The 16183-nt window shown below is 50.0% G+C and overlaps 4 protein-coding genes across 4 annotated transcripts; 3 read left to right on the top strand and 1 right to left on the bottom strand.

Moving 5' to 3' along the window:
• Positions 1 to 1821: 1821 nt before the first annotated feature.
• EPUS_06850 (uncharacterized protein) lies at positions 1822 to 4669 on the top strand (the record flags this gene model as incomplete). Its single annotated transcript, XM_007787456.1, has 5 exons — positions 1822 to 1930; positions 1984 to 2038; positions 2089 to 2129; positions 2184 to 2367; positions 2419 to 4669. 5 exons carry the CDS (start codon positions 1822 to 1824, stop codon positions 4667 to 4669), a joined length of 2640 nt encoding a protein of 879 aa, XP_007785646.1.
• Positions 4670 to 5531: 862 nt separating this feature from the next.
• On the bottom strand, positions 5532 to 7832 carry EPUS_06849 (Copper amine oxidase 1; the record flags this gene model as incomplete). The annotated part of the gene is made up of 3 exons (XM_007787455.1): positions 5532 to 7258; positions 7305 to 7393; positions 7444 to 7832. 3 exons carry the CDS (start codon positions 7830 to 7832, stop codon positions 5532 to 5534), a joined length of 2205 nt encoding a protein of 734 aa, XP_007785645.1.
• Positions 7833 to 8430: 598 nt separating this feature from the next.
• Positions 8431 to 9818, top strand: EPUS_06848 (uncharacterized protein; the record flags this gene model as incomplete). The annotated part of the gene is made up of 2 exons (XM_007787454.1): positions 8431 to 8828; positions 8882 to 9818. The coding sequence occupies 2 exons, from the start codon at positions 8431 to 8433 to the stop codon at positions 9816 to 9818; spliced, it is 1335 nt and encodes a 444-aa protein (XP_007785644.1).
• Positions 9819 to 10174: 356 nt separating this feature from the next.
• Positions 10175 to 12257, top strand: EPUS_06847 (uncharacterized protein; the record flags this gene model as incomplete). Its single annotated transcript, XM_007787453.1, has 3 exons — positions 10175 to 10276; positions 10333 to 11090; positions 11138 to 12257. The coding sequence occupies 3 exons, from the start codon at positions 10175 to 10177 to the stop codon at positions 12255 to 12257; spliced, it is 1980 nt and encodes a 659-aa protein (XP_007785643.1).
• Between the last annotated feature and the right edge of the window lie 3926 nt (positions 12258 to 16183).

Genomic DNA, 16183 nt, shown 5'->3' with positions numbered 1-16183 from the left:
AAAGTCAACCATGTAATCGTGTCAAAGTACTGGGAATGGCCTGATCTTATCAAGCAACCTGTGCTTCTTCCGCGATCTATCATCATGCAGCGGAGATGTGCGAAAGCCGCATACGGCGAGGCGCGTTTCTGTCGTACGACGTGGGCCCACCTAGGCCGCAGTGGGGATGTGCCCTTACTACAGTACCAGGCATAAATATTGTTAGCGCGCTCTAGTAACGGTTTGTAAATGCCAAGATAAAACGCCACAGAATGGCTCGAGTAAGACTAGCCTTTTATGTTCAGAATCGAGTGTACATTTCATTAGCATCCATAACTGCCTGGCACCTTGCTGGCATTGACTCAAGTAGCTCTACAAGACAGACTTCTGATACAGCATTTCAAGCAGCTGTTATAGCCTGGCGTTCATCGGAGTCCTCATTAACGTCGTAGAATAAGATAGAACGCGTAGAATGGCGACAGTGAGGTCATATCGCCGTACAAGGGCGACAGGGGCCATCTGTATGAGAAACGTTATTGACATTTTTACTAGAGGCGCGCTAACGATACTTATGCCTGGTACCGTAGTAAGACTCCGCAAACCAACTAACACAGACATCTACTCCTGGTACTCCGTACCGAGTAGCTCATTACTACCATAACAAAATGCATGATATTATTCCAGAGGCCTTTGCGACCTGACTCGTGAGGTCGACTCCCTCCGGCGCGGAAGAACCTCGTGCCCTTTGCTGCAAAAACCTAAATTATTGTGTCGGCCGCAGAGAGTCACATCAAGGAAGAAACATGGGTCAGCCCCAGCCCCACAGGGACTAACTAGTAGCCCAGGACAAGGAACAATTCCGCCAACTTGAAGTCGCTTAGTGGGATGCAAAATTTGCCGAGCCTGGGTACACAATCGAAGGAACGTCTGTGCGAGCAATACTCCGTATAACAATTTCAAATCCGGTGTCTGACAATGATGAGCAATATCGAGCCTGGAATGGAGGGACGAGAGGGGTGTGCAATATTCCGGAATACCTTGGGTCTCCACTGTACGCTCGCATTCCCAATTGATCTGCGTGTCAGGGCCAGGCCAATGGAAAGCAATGCACTGCTTCTATCTGTCTCTCAAGGATTTACGGAGCGATCAACTGGAACGCTGTCTGTCGTGTACAATGTTCCTGAGTCTTGACATCACGTGCCCAACACTAGTACCGCTCTGGCCTCCATTGTACTGTTGATCAATGATTTCAACCAGCTCAGAACTGGATCGATCCAACTTATCTTATCGTCTTCTGTTCGGCACGAGATGCCCGGGTTCCGCCTCCACCGCCTCAATCAGTTCGTGAGCTCTGGACTGATCTAGCTAGATCGGGGGCCTCACCACTCAGCCAGGCTTCCTCGAAGCTTAGCCTTCTTAACGAACGTGACTATCGGTATCTTTAGTGACGCTATGCCCTCACGGGGCAAAGCCTTGCACGATCTACCACCCCCACTCGGCCCAATCGTCCAGTGAGAGTCACAGCTTTAGTTAGCTGCCTGCGGGAAGTTCAAACGAACCGCATGTAACAAGAGCGTTCACCTGTCTGAAATCGCCTCTGGTGCACAAGGTTCCAAAGTGCTGCCGCACCTGGGGCCCGGAACAGGAAGTGCCCTTCTTTCCATGCAGTGTTCTTCTTCGCTACACCAAGAGGATTGAGGCACATTCTTGCTTGTCTTTGTCGACTGTGTTCTAGCGTGGCTTTATGAAGTGAATCAATTCGCCGTTTGGCGCTGCCATCGCATTGTTACCAGTCTTCAATCCGCTGCATCGAAGCCAGAGCCTCCCACGATGCAAGGCACAATGTCAAGAACAGCGGCTGTCCTGGCCTTTTCCATACCGCTTGCATTTGCGCAGTCTGCAACCGGCGTTCAGTCAAATGTGACATTTTGCAACTGGGCCGGCCTTCGATGTAGCTACATGGCACCCACCGCTACCAACTCACAAGCTGATCTATCATCTTAGCTGGCATTATACGCGACACAATATACCTCGATGGGGGTGGTTTATGGTGGCAAACGTATGCGCATCCATTGCGGTTGAGTGGGCATTGGGACTAATACATGGTAGTGCCACAGACAGTAATGGTCTACCCGTTCCCGTGCCTGATGGTATGTGCTGTGGAGAACCTCGATTGGACCATTACTCACGATTTGCTCTTGCAGTGGATGGTACCGGGCGCATGTTTTCACTCAATCTCTCCTACTCCTTCGACACTTCGACATTCAACGAGACTACATCGCTCCTCCAACCATTATCCAAGACTGGTGGCACGGCCGGTAACAACATTGCTCCCGACTATGAAGACGGAGCACTCTTTGCCAACGAGGGGGAGTTCTACCTCTATGGGTAAGTGAAAATAGTGTTTGCTTGCCGGCAGTGCGATATTGACGTCAACAGGGGCCTTACTCGTTTGACCGACGCTTACACTCCACCAGACGCTCAGGCAGTATTGGGCTACGAAGCCTATCAATATGGTCCCGAGAGAATTAGCTGGTCAAGAGGATTTATACAAGGAACATTGCCTGACAACGTTACCAGATATGTGAGCAACGGTGCCTCAGTATCGGCACCAAGCGAGAACTTGGGTTTTTACTTCAGTGGTCTCAGGGGAGCTGGCTGGGGGCCCACCACCGAGTCGACCAGAGACTGGTATCTCGCAGACACCCTGATTGAAGTTGATATGTCCACCATGCGAGGCGAACAATGGTCAAACAACACACTCCCAGACGACATTCCACCCCGTGCCGGTGCTGAACTTGTCTGGATTCCTGTTGGTGGCCGAGGCGCATTAGTTGCAATAGGTGGCATGACCGCGGTTGAATACCTGCTCTCAAGCCCCTTGAACAGCTCACAGAGCTCTGATGCCGAAGAGCAGGCGCCGGGCTTCATGACCTCACTCCCAGTCTATGACATAGTATCACAGACTTGGTATATGCAGAACACTACAGGCGACGGCCCTGGACAGCTGACGTCGTTTTGCTCCGTGGTTGCACCAGCCAGAGATGCCTCCAGTTTCAACATCTATATATATGGCGGTTATGACGGTCTGAACTACACCAGCGTTCCTTTCGATGATGTGTGGATATTATCCATTCCATCCTTCTCCTGGGTCAAGGCATATTCGGGGGTTCGATCACATGGTCGTCGGGGCCACAGATGCGAGCGCATTTATCCCGACCAGATGCTCATTATTGGCGGCGTCAACCCCAACCCCCAGCAATGTCTCACGGATGGGCCTATTCAGATCTTCAATCTTAACACCTTGAAATTCCAGAACCTATACAATCCAAGGGAATGGGCCGAGTATGCCGTTCCGGACGTGGTTACAGCGGTCATCGGCGGCAACGGTCAAGGCGGCGCCACCAGAACAGCATCCTTTTCAAACAACACCCTCGAATCCCTCTTCCAAACGCCCTACACTAGAACAATCAACCAATACTACCCCTACTCCCCTGCAGGTGGTTCGCCTGGCACCTCTCCTGTGCCTACAGCAATTTCCCAAAGTGGTGGCCTCGCAAGTTGGGTCGCACCCGTGCTGGGCGTCGTACTTGGTCTCATTGTCCTCTCCATCATCGTCGTCCTGATTCTTCTCTACCGTCGCCGCAAAATACTCCGCCGTAAAAGCTTCACCAGCTCTCACGCCGGCAGCAGCTCTAACAACCGCATCCTCAATTGGGTCAACGGCATGCCTAACCAACCTTCCGAACACAAAACCGACACATCCGACACCACCACCGAAGCGGACAACGAAACCAGCGTGTCCAGCCCGGTCGGCCGCTTAGAAGTAGCGGGCCAGCAACGCTACGAAGTGGAAGCCAATGAAAGAGAGAAGGCTCCTGCCGAATTGGCCACCCCCTTCAACGTCGAAGCCGACGTCAACACCTCCCGCACCATCGATTTTGCCCATGAATCGGGAACTTCTTCTGACCAACCATCCCAATCCCAACCAAGCGGCAGCGCATCAAACTATTCCCAACCCCAGATCCACGGTCTTGGTTTCATCGGCTCCCCACCCATATCCCCACAGTCCCCCCACTACTCCCCCAATTACCTCCACTCCCACAGCAATGACAGCCGCATTGGCAACAACTCCAGCAACCGTAGCGACGCACCGAGTCCTTACGTCCACCCCCAACGGCCCGAAGACGTAGGCAGTCGCTCACTTACTGCCTCCCCATCACCCACCAGCTCTCCGGCCCGAAGCCCTGATCTTCGTGCCCATTCAAAGAACGTGAGCGCTGATATCCCCCCTGCCAACGCCATTCTCAACGATGGAGGGATTGGAGGGGAAGGAGCAGCAAATGAATCTGGCTTACAACGTCGACCCACACACCAACGCAACATCTCCAGTTTGAGCTCCGATCTCTACCAGCTCAATTCTCCAGATGGCGCGTTGACGCCGGACGAGGATTCGAGGCGCAGTCAGCTGTTGGGTGGACTGGCTAGCCATCCTGTGCAAAACCAGGACCCGAGCCAGAGTCACGGGAGGATGGGCGCGTTGGATGGGAGGATGGAAGCGTACAGGGAAGAGTTGGTCAGCCCGCAGGAAGAAAGTACCTCTCCCGCTGGAGTAGAGCGGAAGAGGACGGCAGGCAAAAAAAGCAGTTTTGGTGAGATGCTGGACGAAGACGAGAAGGAGAAGAAATAAACAGAACCCCTCCTCCATTCAACCCCCATCATCCGCTGCCGAAAGAGAGTGGGTTGTGTAGGGAGGGAGAGGAGCTATGGACCAACAAGACCGATATCTCGAACCTATCCTTTCTGTCTCGGTGCTCGCGCTACGGATCCCCGCCAGCGATAACGATCCAGGCCTGGACGGAAAAGACAGGAAAGAAAATCATCGTCGCTGGGGTGGAAGAGCAGGTGTGGTAGGAGATTGCGACTTTTTTTTTTCCTTTACGAGGACATGAAGGTGATGATGATGTGGGACGAGTGGCTCCCAAACGTGCCCTTTCCTCCCTTCCTTTTATCTTTCTTTGATCTCCCTCTTTCTTGTTCTGCGTGCTTTGGGGACATGCAAGTATACATCTTCAGCAAAACTTTTTTCACATACATACATACATACATACATACTTCCATTGCCCCCCCCCCGCGTCTGAGGCATAATATGTGTACGCTCATTTTTAATTGTTTTTTTTTCTTTTAGTTCGAAAACATCGCGCCCCCACTCGACTCCACTTCACTCCATGGCCATATTTATCTGACCTGGGAGTTTGGGATTGGATGGGACCGATGATGGAAATGTATGATGTGGCGATGGAAATGAGCTGGGACAAAAAAGGGTTGGAAGTAACAAGATTTTAGTTCGTCTAGGAGACAATGTTTTTCATTCTCTTGTCCCCAATGATTACTAGTTTCGATTTCTTGCTCGCTGCTGCACGTGGAGAACAGACTCATGAGCAATAACCACCCCCATTTTTGTAATTTCAGCCTTCTCATTACGACGAAGCAAATACCGCCCTTTCACTATCATTGTTTTTTCCTCAGTCCGCATCTCATTTAGAAAATCTTCAATGCCCATTCACTCCATTCCCATCCCCATCCCCGTTTCGATCTCCATTCACAACCCCATTCGGCACCACATCCCTCGTCCCCTGCCAATGCGTCTCAGCACTCTCCTGCACGCTTCCTCCTTCCCCCTTACAACAGTCTGCGTCCTCCTTCCCACCATCTCCATCAACCGAGACACTCGCCTCATTCCTCTGACCCGGCACATCCAACGCCGGGTTCCACTCAAAGAAATCCGCAGGGCGAATATGCAGCTCATGTTTCTCTATCGGCATGACGGGCCAATCCTCCACTCTCGGGTTATGCGTCAAGCCAAAGACATTCCAAACCACCACATCGGCATCTCCTACATCGTCGTTACGGGCAACGGCATCAGCCACGCCGCCACGCTCAGAGTAGGATTGATTTGTGAATTCACCGGCGGCAAAGAGCTCGCCGTCGCGGTACTTGGTGATCCAGACGTGGTGGGTTGCGAAGCGAGCACGGGCGGCTTGGGTGGATTTCGGGTCGGCGAGGAGGAGTTGGGAGGGGCTGGGGATAAATTTGTAGGAGATTGGTTTGCGAGAGATAGCGTTGAGGATGTGAGGGTTGGAGAGTTTGATGGTGAGATTGGTGAATGGGGAGGCGTCTAGGAATGAGGATTTGGTGATGGGTTCGCTGACGACGCGGTAGCCGTTGCCGTGCGGGTTGGCGGATGGAGACATGGGAAGGGGGAGGGTTTCTTCTTTGAAGACCGTGTTGCGGTGCCCGTTGATTGCTGGGTCCAGTCGAAGAGCGAAAAGGTGTTGGTGGTTTTGAGCGAGAGTACCCGGCGAGACAACATTGCCCCACGGCGAAGTTTTGTCTTTGTCAATATGCACTACTGAGACGATGCCGGTGGCTCGAGTTTCCACGGTGAGGCCTGCGGCCTGATCGAATCTGTATGCGAACACGTATTCGTAGTTGGCGAGCGTGACGACAAATTGGACGACCAGTTCACGTGAGCGGGTGACTGCAGCACGGTTGTTGCGGAAGTTTGTATGCTTCCAACCGATGCCGGCGTCCTGCTCGTGGAGACAGACGACATTTTTGGAGACCGAAGGCTTACCCTCTGTATCTGCAACCACTGCATCGAAGTATTTGATAACACCAAGGCAATCACATCCCAGAGATAAATTGTTTGCTGCTCTGCCTGCTCCTCCGTCCCCAAAGTCGAAGGCATGTTTTCGATGGAATGGAGGTCGTGGATCCCCATACGGCACTGTCATCTCTGACAAACTGAGCCTGTACATGATACTCCTCCCATCATAGTGAATGTCGTGCAAAGTGGCGCCCTCTCTAGGGTTGAAGCCGAGTCTGAATCGCCATTTTTGCCATTCGATCAAGCTTTCATCCGTGACTTTGAACGAAGGTCCTTCCGGCTGCACGACGTTCAACGGTTTAAGGTCCTTGCGCAAATCGATTGAGAGGAGCTCGGGCACGTATTCTGCAGAGGTGCAATGATCAAGAACGTTCTTCGGATGGGTATTGTACTCAAGCGCGTCCTCTGTTCCTCCAGTGGCTAGCTTGTCAATTCTTACGAGCTTGGAGGAATGCGTGTCCATGACGGGAATGATGGGAAGCGGATAACCATAGTGATTCGAATGCTCTCCTTTTCGTGTATCTCTCGCAAAACATAGACCTTGGGTATACCTAGGAATAGTTTCTTCGGGGTCAGGTCCGCCATATGGCCATGAATCGATACACACAGCTGAACGAGTCAGCCAGAATCTTCTACTCCAGGTGAGCTAACTCACCAAAACCGTCAGGCAATTCGAACTGTTCAATGGCCTCCTTCCACATTGGAGATGCAATGCATGCATCTTGGAATCTCTTGAACTCAGCACTGTTATAGTGGGTTAGACTTTTAATCGTTAGGCGGACTAAGTTACCAACGGGGTCAAAGATGGCTGGACATCCTTCTCAACGACACGATGCAGGACTTCCTGGCGAGCGGTAACGTCGACAACGGACTCTGTATATGCGTGAGATCCATCGTCGCCTATTTTATCATATTGTACCCTCGCTAGACGTGGGGGCCTCGATGTCTCCTCTGTGAGCTGGCCAGAATGCTCAGCCTCCAGGAAAGGGACAAGATCCGCTTTCGCTGGCTCTTCAGCAAAAATGTCTCGGAAAAGCAGGAGTTGGCCAGAGCGGGCTTTGGTAACAACTTGACGGGCAATATCGATTTCTGGGCTTGTCAACCGTGCCAGAGGATGCGGTCTCGACGATCTGCTTGCGGTACTTAATCCAATCAACTTCTCGGTCAGGCCACGGATTGCCATAATGAAACAACGAAAGAACAGTAGGAACAGATTAAATTAAAGGGAACAGTACTGCAACCAGATTAGAAATCTCAATTCAACAACAAAGATATTATGCCTCCCAAGACGGGGGTGAGATGAAGCAAGAAACCGATAAGGAGCAACCCTTGTCGAGCACTGTGTTCACTTACCAATATACTTATATTACCTCGGTACATTGCTCGGAAGGGTGATGATAAGGAACTACTAGTACTCCGTAAATGCTAGTAGTGGACATTGTTTGCGTTGGCAAACTCCACCGCTAGCCAGCTGGCTCGATCATCTGACTCGTAGTCGTTCCTGGCTTGGAGGAAGTCTAATAGAGACCAGAGCACCTTGAATCGGATTGGGAATGCAGGCCCAAGGCACCTATTCTCTTCATCACACTGAGCTCGGGTTAGCTTGGTGATGACCGACGTTGAAGACCTAAACCATTTCAACGCCCTGCATAGGGCGCAGTTGCGGGGTCTGTTACGCATTTGCGGGGTCTGTTATTTAGCTAAGAAATGGGGGTGGTGTACCAGTACAGCATTTTGCTCACTTTCCGACTTTGCTGTATTTCGATGAATGCTGCAAGCAAATGACCGACCTGCCCACCATCCTGCCTCAGTTTTCTACAAGACCATATACACATCTCATACCATCGCTCGAGCGACATGGAATCACAGTCACGGATCTTCTATCGCTTGATGCATTGGAAATTGCAAAGCGTGCTACGCTCCCAATACTTGACCTCCGCAGGCTAGCACAGGACATTGCCCAGGCAATACAGTATGATTTGAATATAGGTGTAACGGCACACAATACTAGCGATGAGCTCTTTACGTCCAGCAGAAATTCTGGCTTGGAGAAGTGCAACCGACCTGCCAAAGATGTCTTAAAGAGCTGGAATACAGTTAGCTTTTTGGATACCGCACTCGATGAAGCCATGGGTGGTGGCATACCGACAGGATATATCACCGAGATTACAGGCGAGAGGTCCACAGAAGTACTGTTAATTGGACCGGCCAATGACTGACGACCAAATGCAGTGCTGCTGGCAAGACACAATTCCTGCTCACCCTCCTCTTATCTGTCCAGTTACCAGCTCCTTCAGGCCTTTCACGAAACTCGATTTATATCTCCACTGAGGCACCGCTTTGCACGACTCGACTAGCACAATTACTCGAATCTCATCCTCGTCTGGCACAATTACCTGCGACCGAGAAGCCTTCCCTCTCCCAAGTCCTCGCAATACCGGTACAGGATCTGGAAAGTCAAGATCATATTCTAGCCTTTCAGCTTCCTCATGCTATTCGCAAGTACGATGTGGGTCTTGTCGTCTTAGATTCGGTAGCTGCCAACTACAGAGCAGAGCATGGTTCATCCGTGCCCAGAGATCTCGCCAACAGGGCTGCACAGCTAGCTAAGCTGGGAAAGTCCCTACGCGACTTGGCAAAAGAGGAGAATATCGCGGTTGTGGTTGCCAACCAGGTTAGTGACCGGTTCGATGAGCTGCATGCCACAGTCCGGCAGGATCGTCATTCTTCCTCCAGCCCGATTATTTCGTCTTCACCAGCACCTCCAAGCACACAAGGGGTGCCACCTTCATTGGCCGGACACGCAGAGGACAGTGCCCGTGAAACGTCATTACATCTTGATTTCCAGCAACGTTTCTTCACTGGTTGGGGAGACGAGACATGTGGAAGCTCGTCTGAAGGACTTAAGACTCCCGCTTTAGGTCTTGGATGGACGAATCAGATCGCCTGCAGAGTTGCGCTAAAATTGGAAGCTGGGAAAGCTATACCATGTAATGATAAGGGCGCTATGGTCAGCTATCAAGGAGGAAATATCTGGAAGGACAGAAAGAAGCGGAGATTTCTGCGTCTTGTCTTTGCTCCATGGACACCCGCCACAGCAGATCCTATTGAATATGAGATCAGGCCAGAAGGAATAACAGCATGCAAAGTGGGAGACAACCCTACATGATCGCTTGGACTCTTCGATATTCTTGTGCCACGCAATGGCAGTGGCCCATGGAATACGATACACGTTCACCAATGGATGCAGATTTCAACCTTCTAATGCAAGCCAATGCCTACACTGCATAAGACGCTTACGTCCTTCCTTGGCAATACCTTGTCTTTGGAAATTTCTGATGGTTATTCGAGCGACACCAGCAAGATCGCCGCTAAGGTTCATGCTTCCCCCTCCGCATCTATCCACCTTCCTGTTTCATACTTGGTCTTGTATTCTTCTCCTAGGATTCTTCCGGAGCAGGACCCCAGTAGCGAACTTCATGATGGACATTTCGTCTTCTTCACTTGGCTCTGACCAGAGCGATCATGTCAAAGCCTCAGGAAGCGCCCTATGGCACATGGAGAAGCCCACTGTCTGCCGACATTTTCGCTGCCGGTGCGGTATCTCTAAAAGAGGTAGTCGTCAGTGTGAGTAGTCAACAATCCAATCTCTCGGTTGTGCTAGCCTTGCTAATTTCCGGCAGCAACCGAATGGTAGAATCCACCTCCTTGAGGTGAGGCCTGCTGAAAGTGGCCGTGGCTGTATCGTTGAAATTGGTGATGATGGTTGGTCACATCGTGACATCCTGCCTAAGGAATACAATGCTCTGACGCACGTGCACGAGTATGGAGGAGCTTCATTCACTGTCAGGAGCAACACTGGTCATATCATCTTCTCCGACTTTGAAAGCAACCTCGTCTTCGACCTGGATCCAGCGACACTCAAAGCGGAGCCCATTATCGAAGAAGATTTCAAGAACTACTATGCAGACTTCGATGCCCACCCGACAGACTCCAGATGGGTGCTAGCAATCAAAGAAGATCACCACTCAAGCAGAATCGAAGACATCGAAAACACCCTTGTTGCCATCGACTCCAGCACGAGAACTGTACATACCATTGTAAGGGACGCGGATTTCTATGCATATCCTCGCTTTAGTCCAGATGGCAGGCGTGTCTCGTGGACGCAATGGCATCATCCGAACATGCCATGGCACTACAATGAGTTGTGGGTTGCCGACTGGCAGCAGGGGAAGGTAGTCAACTCGAAGGTGGTCGCTGGCCGGGATATAAAGGAGAGCATCACTCAGCCGCAGTGGGGAGAGGATGGTTCTCTCTTCTTTGTTGGAGACCGTACCGGCTTCTGGCAACTGTATCAATTAGTGGACAATGAAGTACGATATGTTCACGTCAAAGGTCTTGAAGAAGCAGAATTTGGGGCACCCGAATGGTCCCTTGGAAGGTGACCTCCCCACCGCATAATACAAGGCATCCTCTAATCAACTCTAGCTCAACATATGCCTCCTTATCATCAGAGAAGCTCGTCGCGTTCTATAACCTTGACGGATCTCAGAAAGCCATCATAATCGACGTCACAACAGGAGACTTCACCGACCCCGCCATTCCAATCAACGAGGTCAATTCCACCGCCGTGAAACGCACATCACCAAAGTCCTTCGCCGTCATAGGCTCGACTGCCTCAACTCCAAAAGCCCTGTATCACATCAGACTCGACAACCCCCTCACCACAAGAACCCTCAAACCATCCATCTCCCTTTCCTTCCCCTTAACCTTCCTCTCAACACCTCAACCCATCACCTACCCCCGCACCCGCAGCGGACCCCAGTCCGGCCACGCCCACGCCCTCTTCCTTGCCCCAACCAACCCAAATTACACCAAACCCCCTTCAGCTCTTCCACCATTAATAGTAGCCATCCACGGCGGACCAACCGGGCAGACGGGCATCGGCCTCTCTCTCCGCGACCAATACTGGACCACACGCGGCTACGCCCTAGTACAAATAAACTATGTCGGCTCCTCCGGCTACGGCAAGGAATACGCATCCCTCCTCAACGGCCAGTGGGGCGTGGCAGACATCGCGGACGCGGCTAGCGCGGTCGACTATCTCGCCGACAAGGGCTGGATCGATAAAAGCAGAGTGGGCATCACGGGGTTGAGTGCGGGCGGCTACGCAACCATGCAAGCACTAGCCACCTACCCGCAGGTCTTCCACGCCGGGGCAGCAGAGAGCGGCATCTCCGACCTGCGCGCCATGTTTGCCGAGACGCACAAATTCGAATCGAGATATCTCCAACCACTGTGTTTCCCGCCCAACGCCTCCCTCGACGACCAAGAGCGCATCATACGCGAGAGGAGTGCGATCCACAACGCAGAGCGCATCACGTCTCCCCTGCTGATCCTGGCGGGCAAGCAAGATAAGATCGTGCCCCCTAGTCAGGCGACGGGGTTGAAGAACAGGATTGACGAGGTCAGTAAGGGACGAGTGGAGTGTGAGGTCGTGGTTTATGAAGGGGAAGGACATGTATTTACGAGTGGCGAGAACGTCAGGGACTCCGTGCAGAGGATGGAGAGGTGGTGGGCCCGGTTCTTGCTTGGGAATCGTGACTGAAGGGGGCTACGGGTGAGGTCAAATGGGAATGTGAGTGTTCTCGTTATCGATGGTCGCTGTCGCATGGAATACGGTTTGGCTTTTTTATTATTATTATGAAATTTGACGATAATGGACCCGGCTAGGGTAAGAATGCTGTTCACTTTTTTAAAGTGTTGCGACCGTTGGATTTCTAATTTTGTGCTGGTGTCTAGAGCTAGGCACTTCGCTCCTTACTATAGTTATGGATACAAGAATTAGTTAGCCTGCGTAAATGGCAGGATGCTACCTTGTACTGTTCTTCAACAAAGGCTGCTAAGCTCTCCATCGTCTTCATTGATTGATCACCGTGCGGATTTCGAAGTCAGAGGGGAGAAGGGATTCCTGTCCGATTGCCGTCTCTTGACTGCTGCTTCCAAGCAGCAGCGGGTAAGATGATCGATTGACCCCTCCGACCGAAGCGAACCGGAAATACGAACTCGTGTTCACGCAGTCAGTTATTCATCGCCGTTGAGCCCGCTTTTCGCTTTACAACTCGCCAAATTCCCCATATTGCGTCTTGTCGGACATTTGAGAGCGCCTATTGGCGCGCGATTTACTGCGTTTCTACTGCGTGATCCATGCATTTTGATGGGTCAATTTGTACTGTGATTTCGCTTCTAATTTTCACTGTACAGTACCGCAAAATTGTTACGTATATCTACGCACGCTGCCCCTTGATTAGATAGAACAACTTGCTTTCTACGGACCTCCTGCAGATTGATAAACACTTCTTATATTGCTTTTCTTTTTCCTTACTCGGAAATTGCTCGGGGCATACAGAAACCTCATCTTCGTTCCGTGTTCCATGTATTGAACAGGGCCGGAGGATGGATGATAGTAGTTCGGCTGGCGTCTGCTTCGTTCTTCCTCTGTAGATGCGTTGGGAGGGTTTTTCAAAACTCCAAAACCCCTTCTCTCTCCCCATTGGCCTGGCAATCCTGGTCTTGTTCCCTGCGCGTTCGCTGACGACGCTGTCGCTGGTGGGATTCATGATCAGTGAATCTGCTCGGAGCGAAGAGCAATCATATTGAAAATACATACTACGTACGTGTATGATTTTTCCACCAGAAAGTCATTGACCTTCAGTGATCTGGGGCAACTCCTCTATTGGGGGCGACCATCTGCCATGCTCTAGTTGATCGTAATGACTTGCGCTTCAGCGTCACCATCGATTCGTAATCTGACGTGGGTTCGGTGAAGCACAATGGCTCAAGTCACAGAACGTTTGCCTATTGCGATGGGTTTACTTCTCTGGGAATGGCGCCGCCTCGCTGAATCGACGCGTTCAGGGAGTCAGGGTAGGGGAAGTCGACGAACGATGATTCACAATGAACGGCGCATTGTATATTAGAAGCGTTCATGCTCCCGGTGGTTGTCAAAAGACCCACAGCACCTGAGCCAAGCGACTTCCACAACATACCACAGAAGCTGAACACCAGGGCAACGGCACCTGAAAGCGACCAGCTGCTTGATAAGGTACGGAAAATAGATACCAACGTCTCTTGACCAAAATTTATACTGATATCCAGTAAGGGAGCATTCATAGCAATTCCGCAACGTGCTGGGCAGACCTTGGGCCCAAAGCCAGAGAAGATCCAGTTGTTCATCTACCGAGAGCGTTCCCAATGTGTATACTCATCAGAGAATACGACAAATGTCGAGGATGCTCTAGGTACCCTGGTTGCAACAACAAAGGCCGCAGAGGCGAAATGATCAGAGCATGCCGTGCCCAGCAGGAAGGCAGGCCATCAGACTGCCTGAATAATGGTGATCCAGACCCCAACAACCCGCGTGATGTAGAGAAAGTTCCCATTGGACATTTCACGTGCACGAGGTGCAAAGAGGTTATAGAGGAATATCGAAGACGTCTGAGGGAGATGGGGTACGACGAATAATCTACCAGACGAGTCGAGCAGGTTCGGGATAGGCGGAAGTGGTGACTATGTATCGTGGGAGTATTTCTGCTTTGCTCATGTGAGATTTTTGCTGATGCCGGGACTGTGTCATGACTGCTATAATCCAGATTTACCTGAGAACTTGTGGTCAGCTGGGTTGCACGGCGGTGAGCTAAACGCGGTGAGCTAAAATAGTTGACCTGCAGGGCGAGCAGGGCAAGTTCCGAGCGAAGGTAGAAGGCATATCATTACGAGCGATTGTGTTAATCTTGATGCATCAGCTATGATACTTGTTTAGATAGCTGTCCCGCTGCGTCTTGAATCAGTGGAAAGAGATCTTGATGAGTGCTGTTTTGCTCACTGGTGAGTATTCGTGCTATGACTTTGAATGTAATGGCAGTGGACGATCTTTGACCCGTTATTGGGGCATATGCTCAATACATGTTCAGAGAAAGTTGAACACGTACTTAATAACTGCAAACTTGGCCTGTTTTGGCGAGCATCGTAGCTCTCAGACAGCCACAAAGTTTGACACTGCCATGTTATGGCCTTCGTCTCGGTCCTGGAGGTGGGAACTCAGCAGAAATAAGCACGTTAATGCAACGGACACGAGAAAGGCATTGCAGTTTCAATTATATCAGTAGTTAGCAGACGTTATTCATTCACAATCCAGATGGCTAGGGAGAGTATTCATTAGCTTTAAGTGCCAGAGCTTTTTCACGTCCAGAGACCGCTGCGGCCTAAGCTAGACGGGGTGGTGCAGAAGCCTATCAATCTCTAGATGAGCTGTTACCACCAAGCATCGATCTTTACTTCGGTGGAAGGATGGCGTGGAGAACGAAACCCCGCCATGATGGTCTTGCAAGGCGCCTTCTTCTGTGTTTGTCTGCGGCCGCTGGATGAAACCACATTGCCAGGACTCCCCCAGAGTTTGGAAGGAGAGGACATTGCAAATACAGTTGAAAAAAGGGTCTGGCAGGGTGGTCCAGGCAGGTGGCGCCAAGGATTACCCAGTAAAACTTCTGCTCCAAATTACCGTTACAGTACTAGGTCAAAAGTCTCCGTGCACACGAATTTTACTACCCCCCCTAACTGTTCTCTACTCTATACATTTTACTATTACACACTGAACTCTGATCGGAATTTTATGAAAAATAGCTCAAAATGACTGTTAATGTCTAGCGATTGTAATCGTACTAATTTCCTAATTAGGTCTCTTGATTTAGTATCTGGTGTGCCATCCTTTTGCCCGCAGTACGGCATTCACCCGGTTATCTATTGACTTGATTAGGGAGTCAATTTTATCCTGCGGAATAGCCTTCTATGCTTCTACGATTACTCGAGCCAATTCATCGTACGCTGCTTGCGAATCCCCTAGATCCTTAAGATGTGGATACTGCTGATTAATCTACTGCTTCATCCAAGCCTAAACGTGTTCAATTAGGTTCAAATCTAGGGAATAGAGTGCCTAATCAAGTACTGGTATACCTTGATCTTCGAACTATTTCGTAACTTTTTTGGCTGTATAAATTAGGGTATTATCTTATATAAATGTTATACTAGATTGCTAACATTTCTTGATAGTTTAGTTAAGTGTTACAGCACGTGAACACGCTAAGCAAACTCAAATATAGATAAGAGACTATTACTTAAAGCTTAATATAGGAAGAAATTAAAAATGATAAGGACATTAAGGAATTTAATTTAAGAAGAGCAGAACTTACTAAAGTTAAGAAACCTTTTACTATAGTTTTAGATTACTATACTTAGCAAGAACTTTATAGATACTTTCTATACTTAAATTAGTTATGCCCTTACTATAAAGAATACAAAGGATATATATATTTTAGGAATTATATTAAGAAGAAAAGAGAAAGTTTAAATATATTTACTTAGTAATAAATATTAAGAAGATGTAAACTCTTTATTACAAGATATTTAGATACTAAATTATAGAAATACATACTTATAAGATACTAAAAGAGTTAAAAAACTAGAAAGTTCTTTAAA

Source organism: Endocarpon pusillum (assembly GCF_000464535.1).
Source record: "Endocarpon pusillum Z07020 unplaced genomic scaffold C681263, whole genome shotgun sequence".
NCBI classification, from domain to species: Eukaryota; Fungi; Ascomycota; class Eurotiomycetes; order Verrucariales; family Verrucariaceae; genus Endocarpon; species Endocarpon pusillum.
This window is presented reverse-complemented; position numbering and strand designations above follow the sequence as displayed.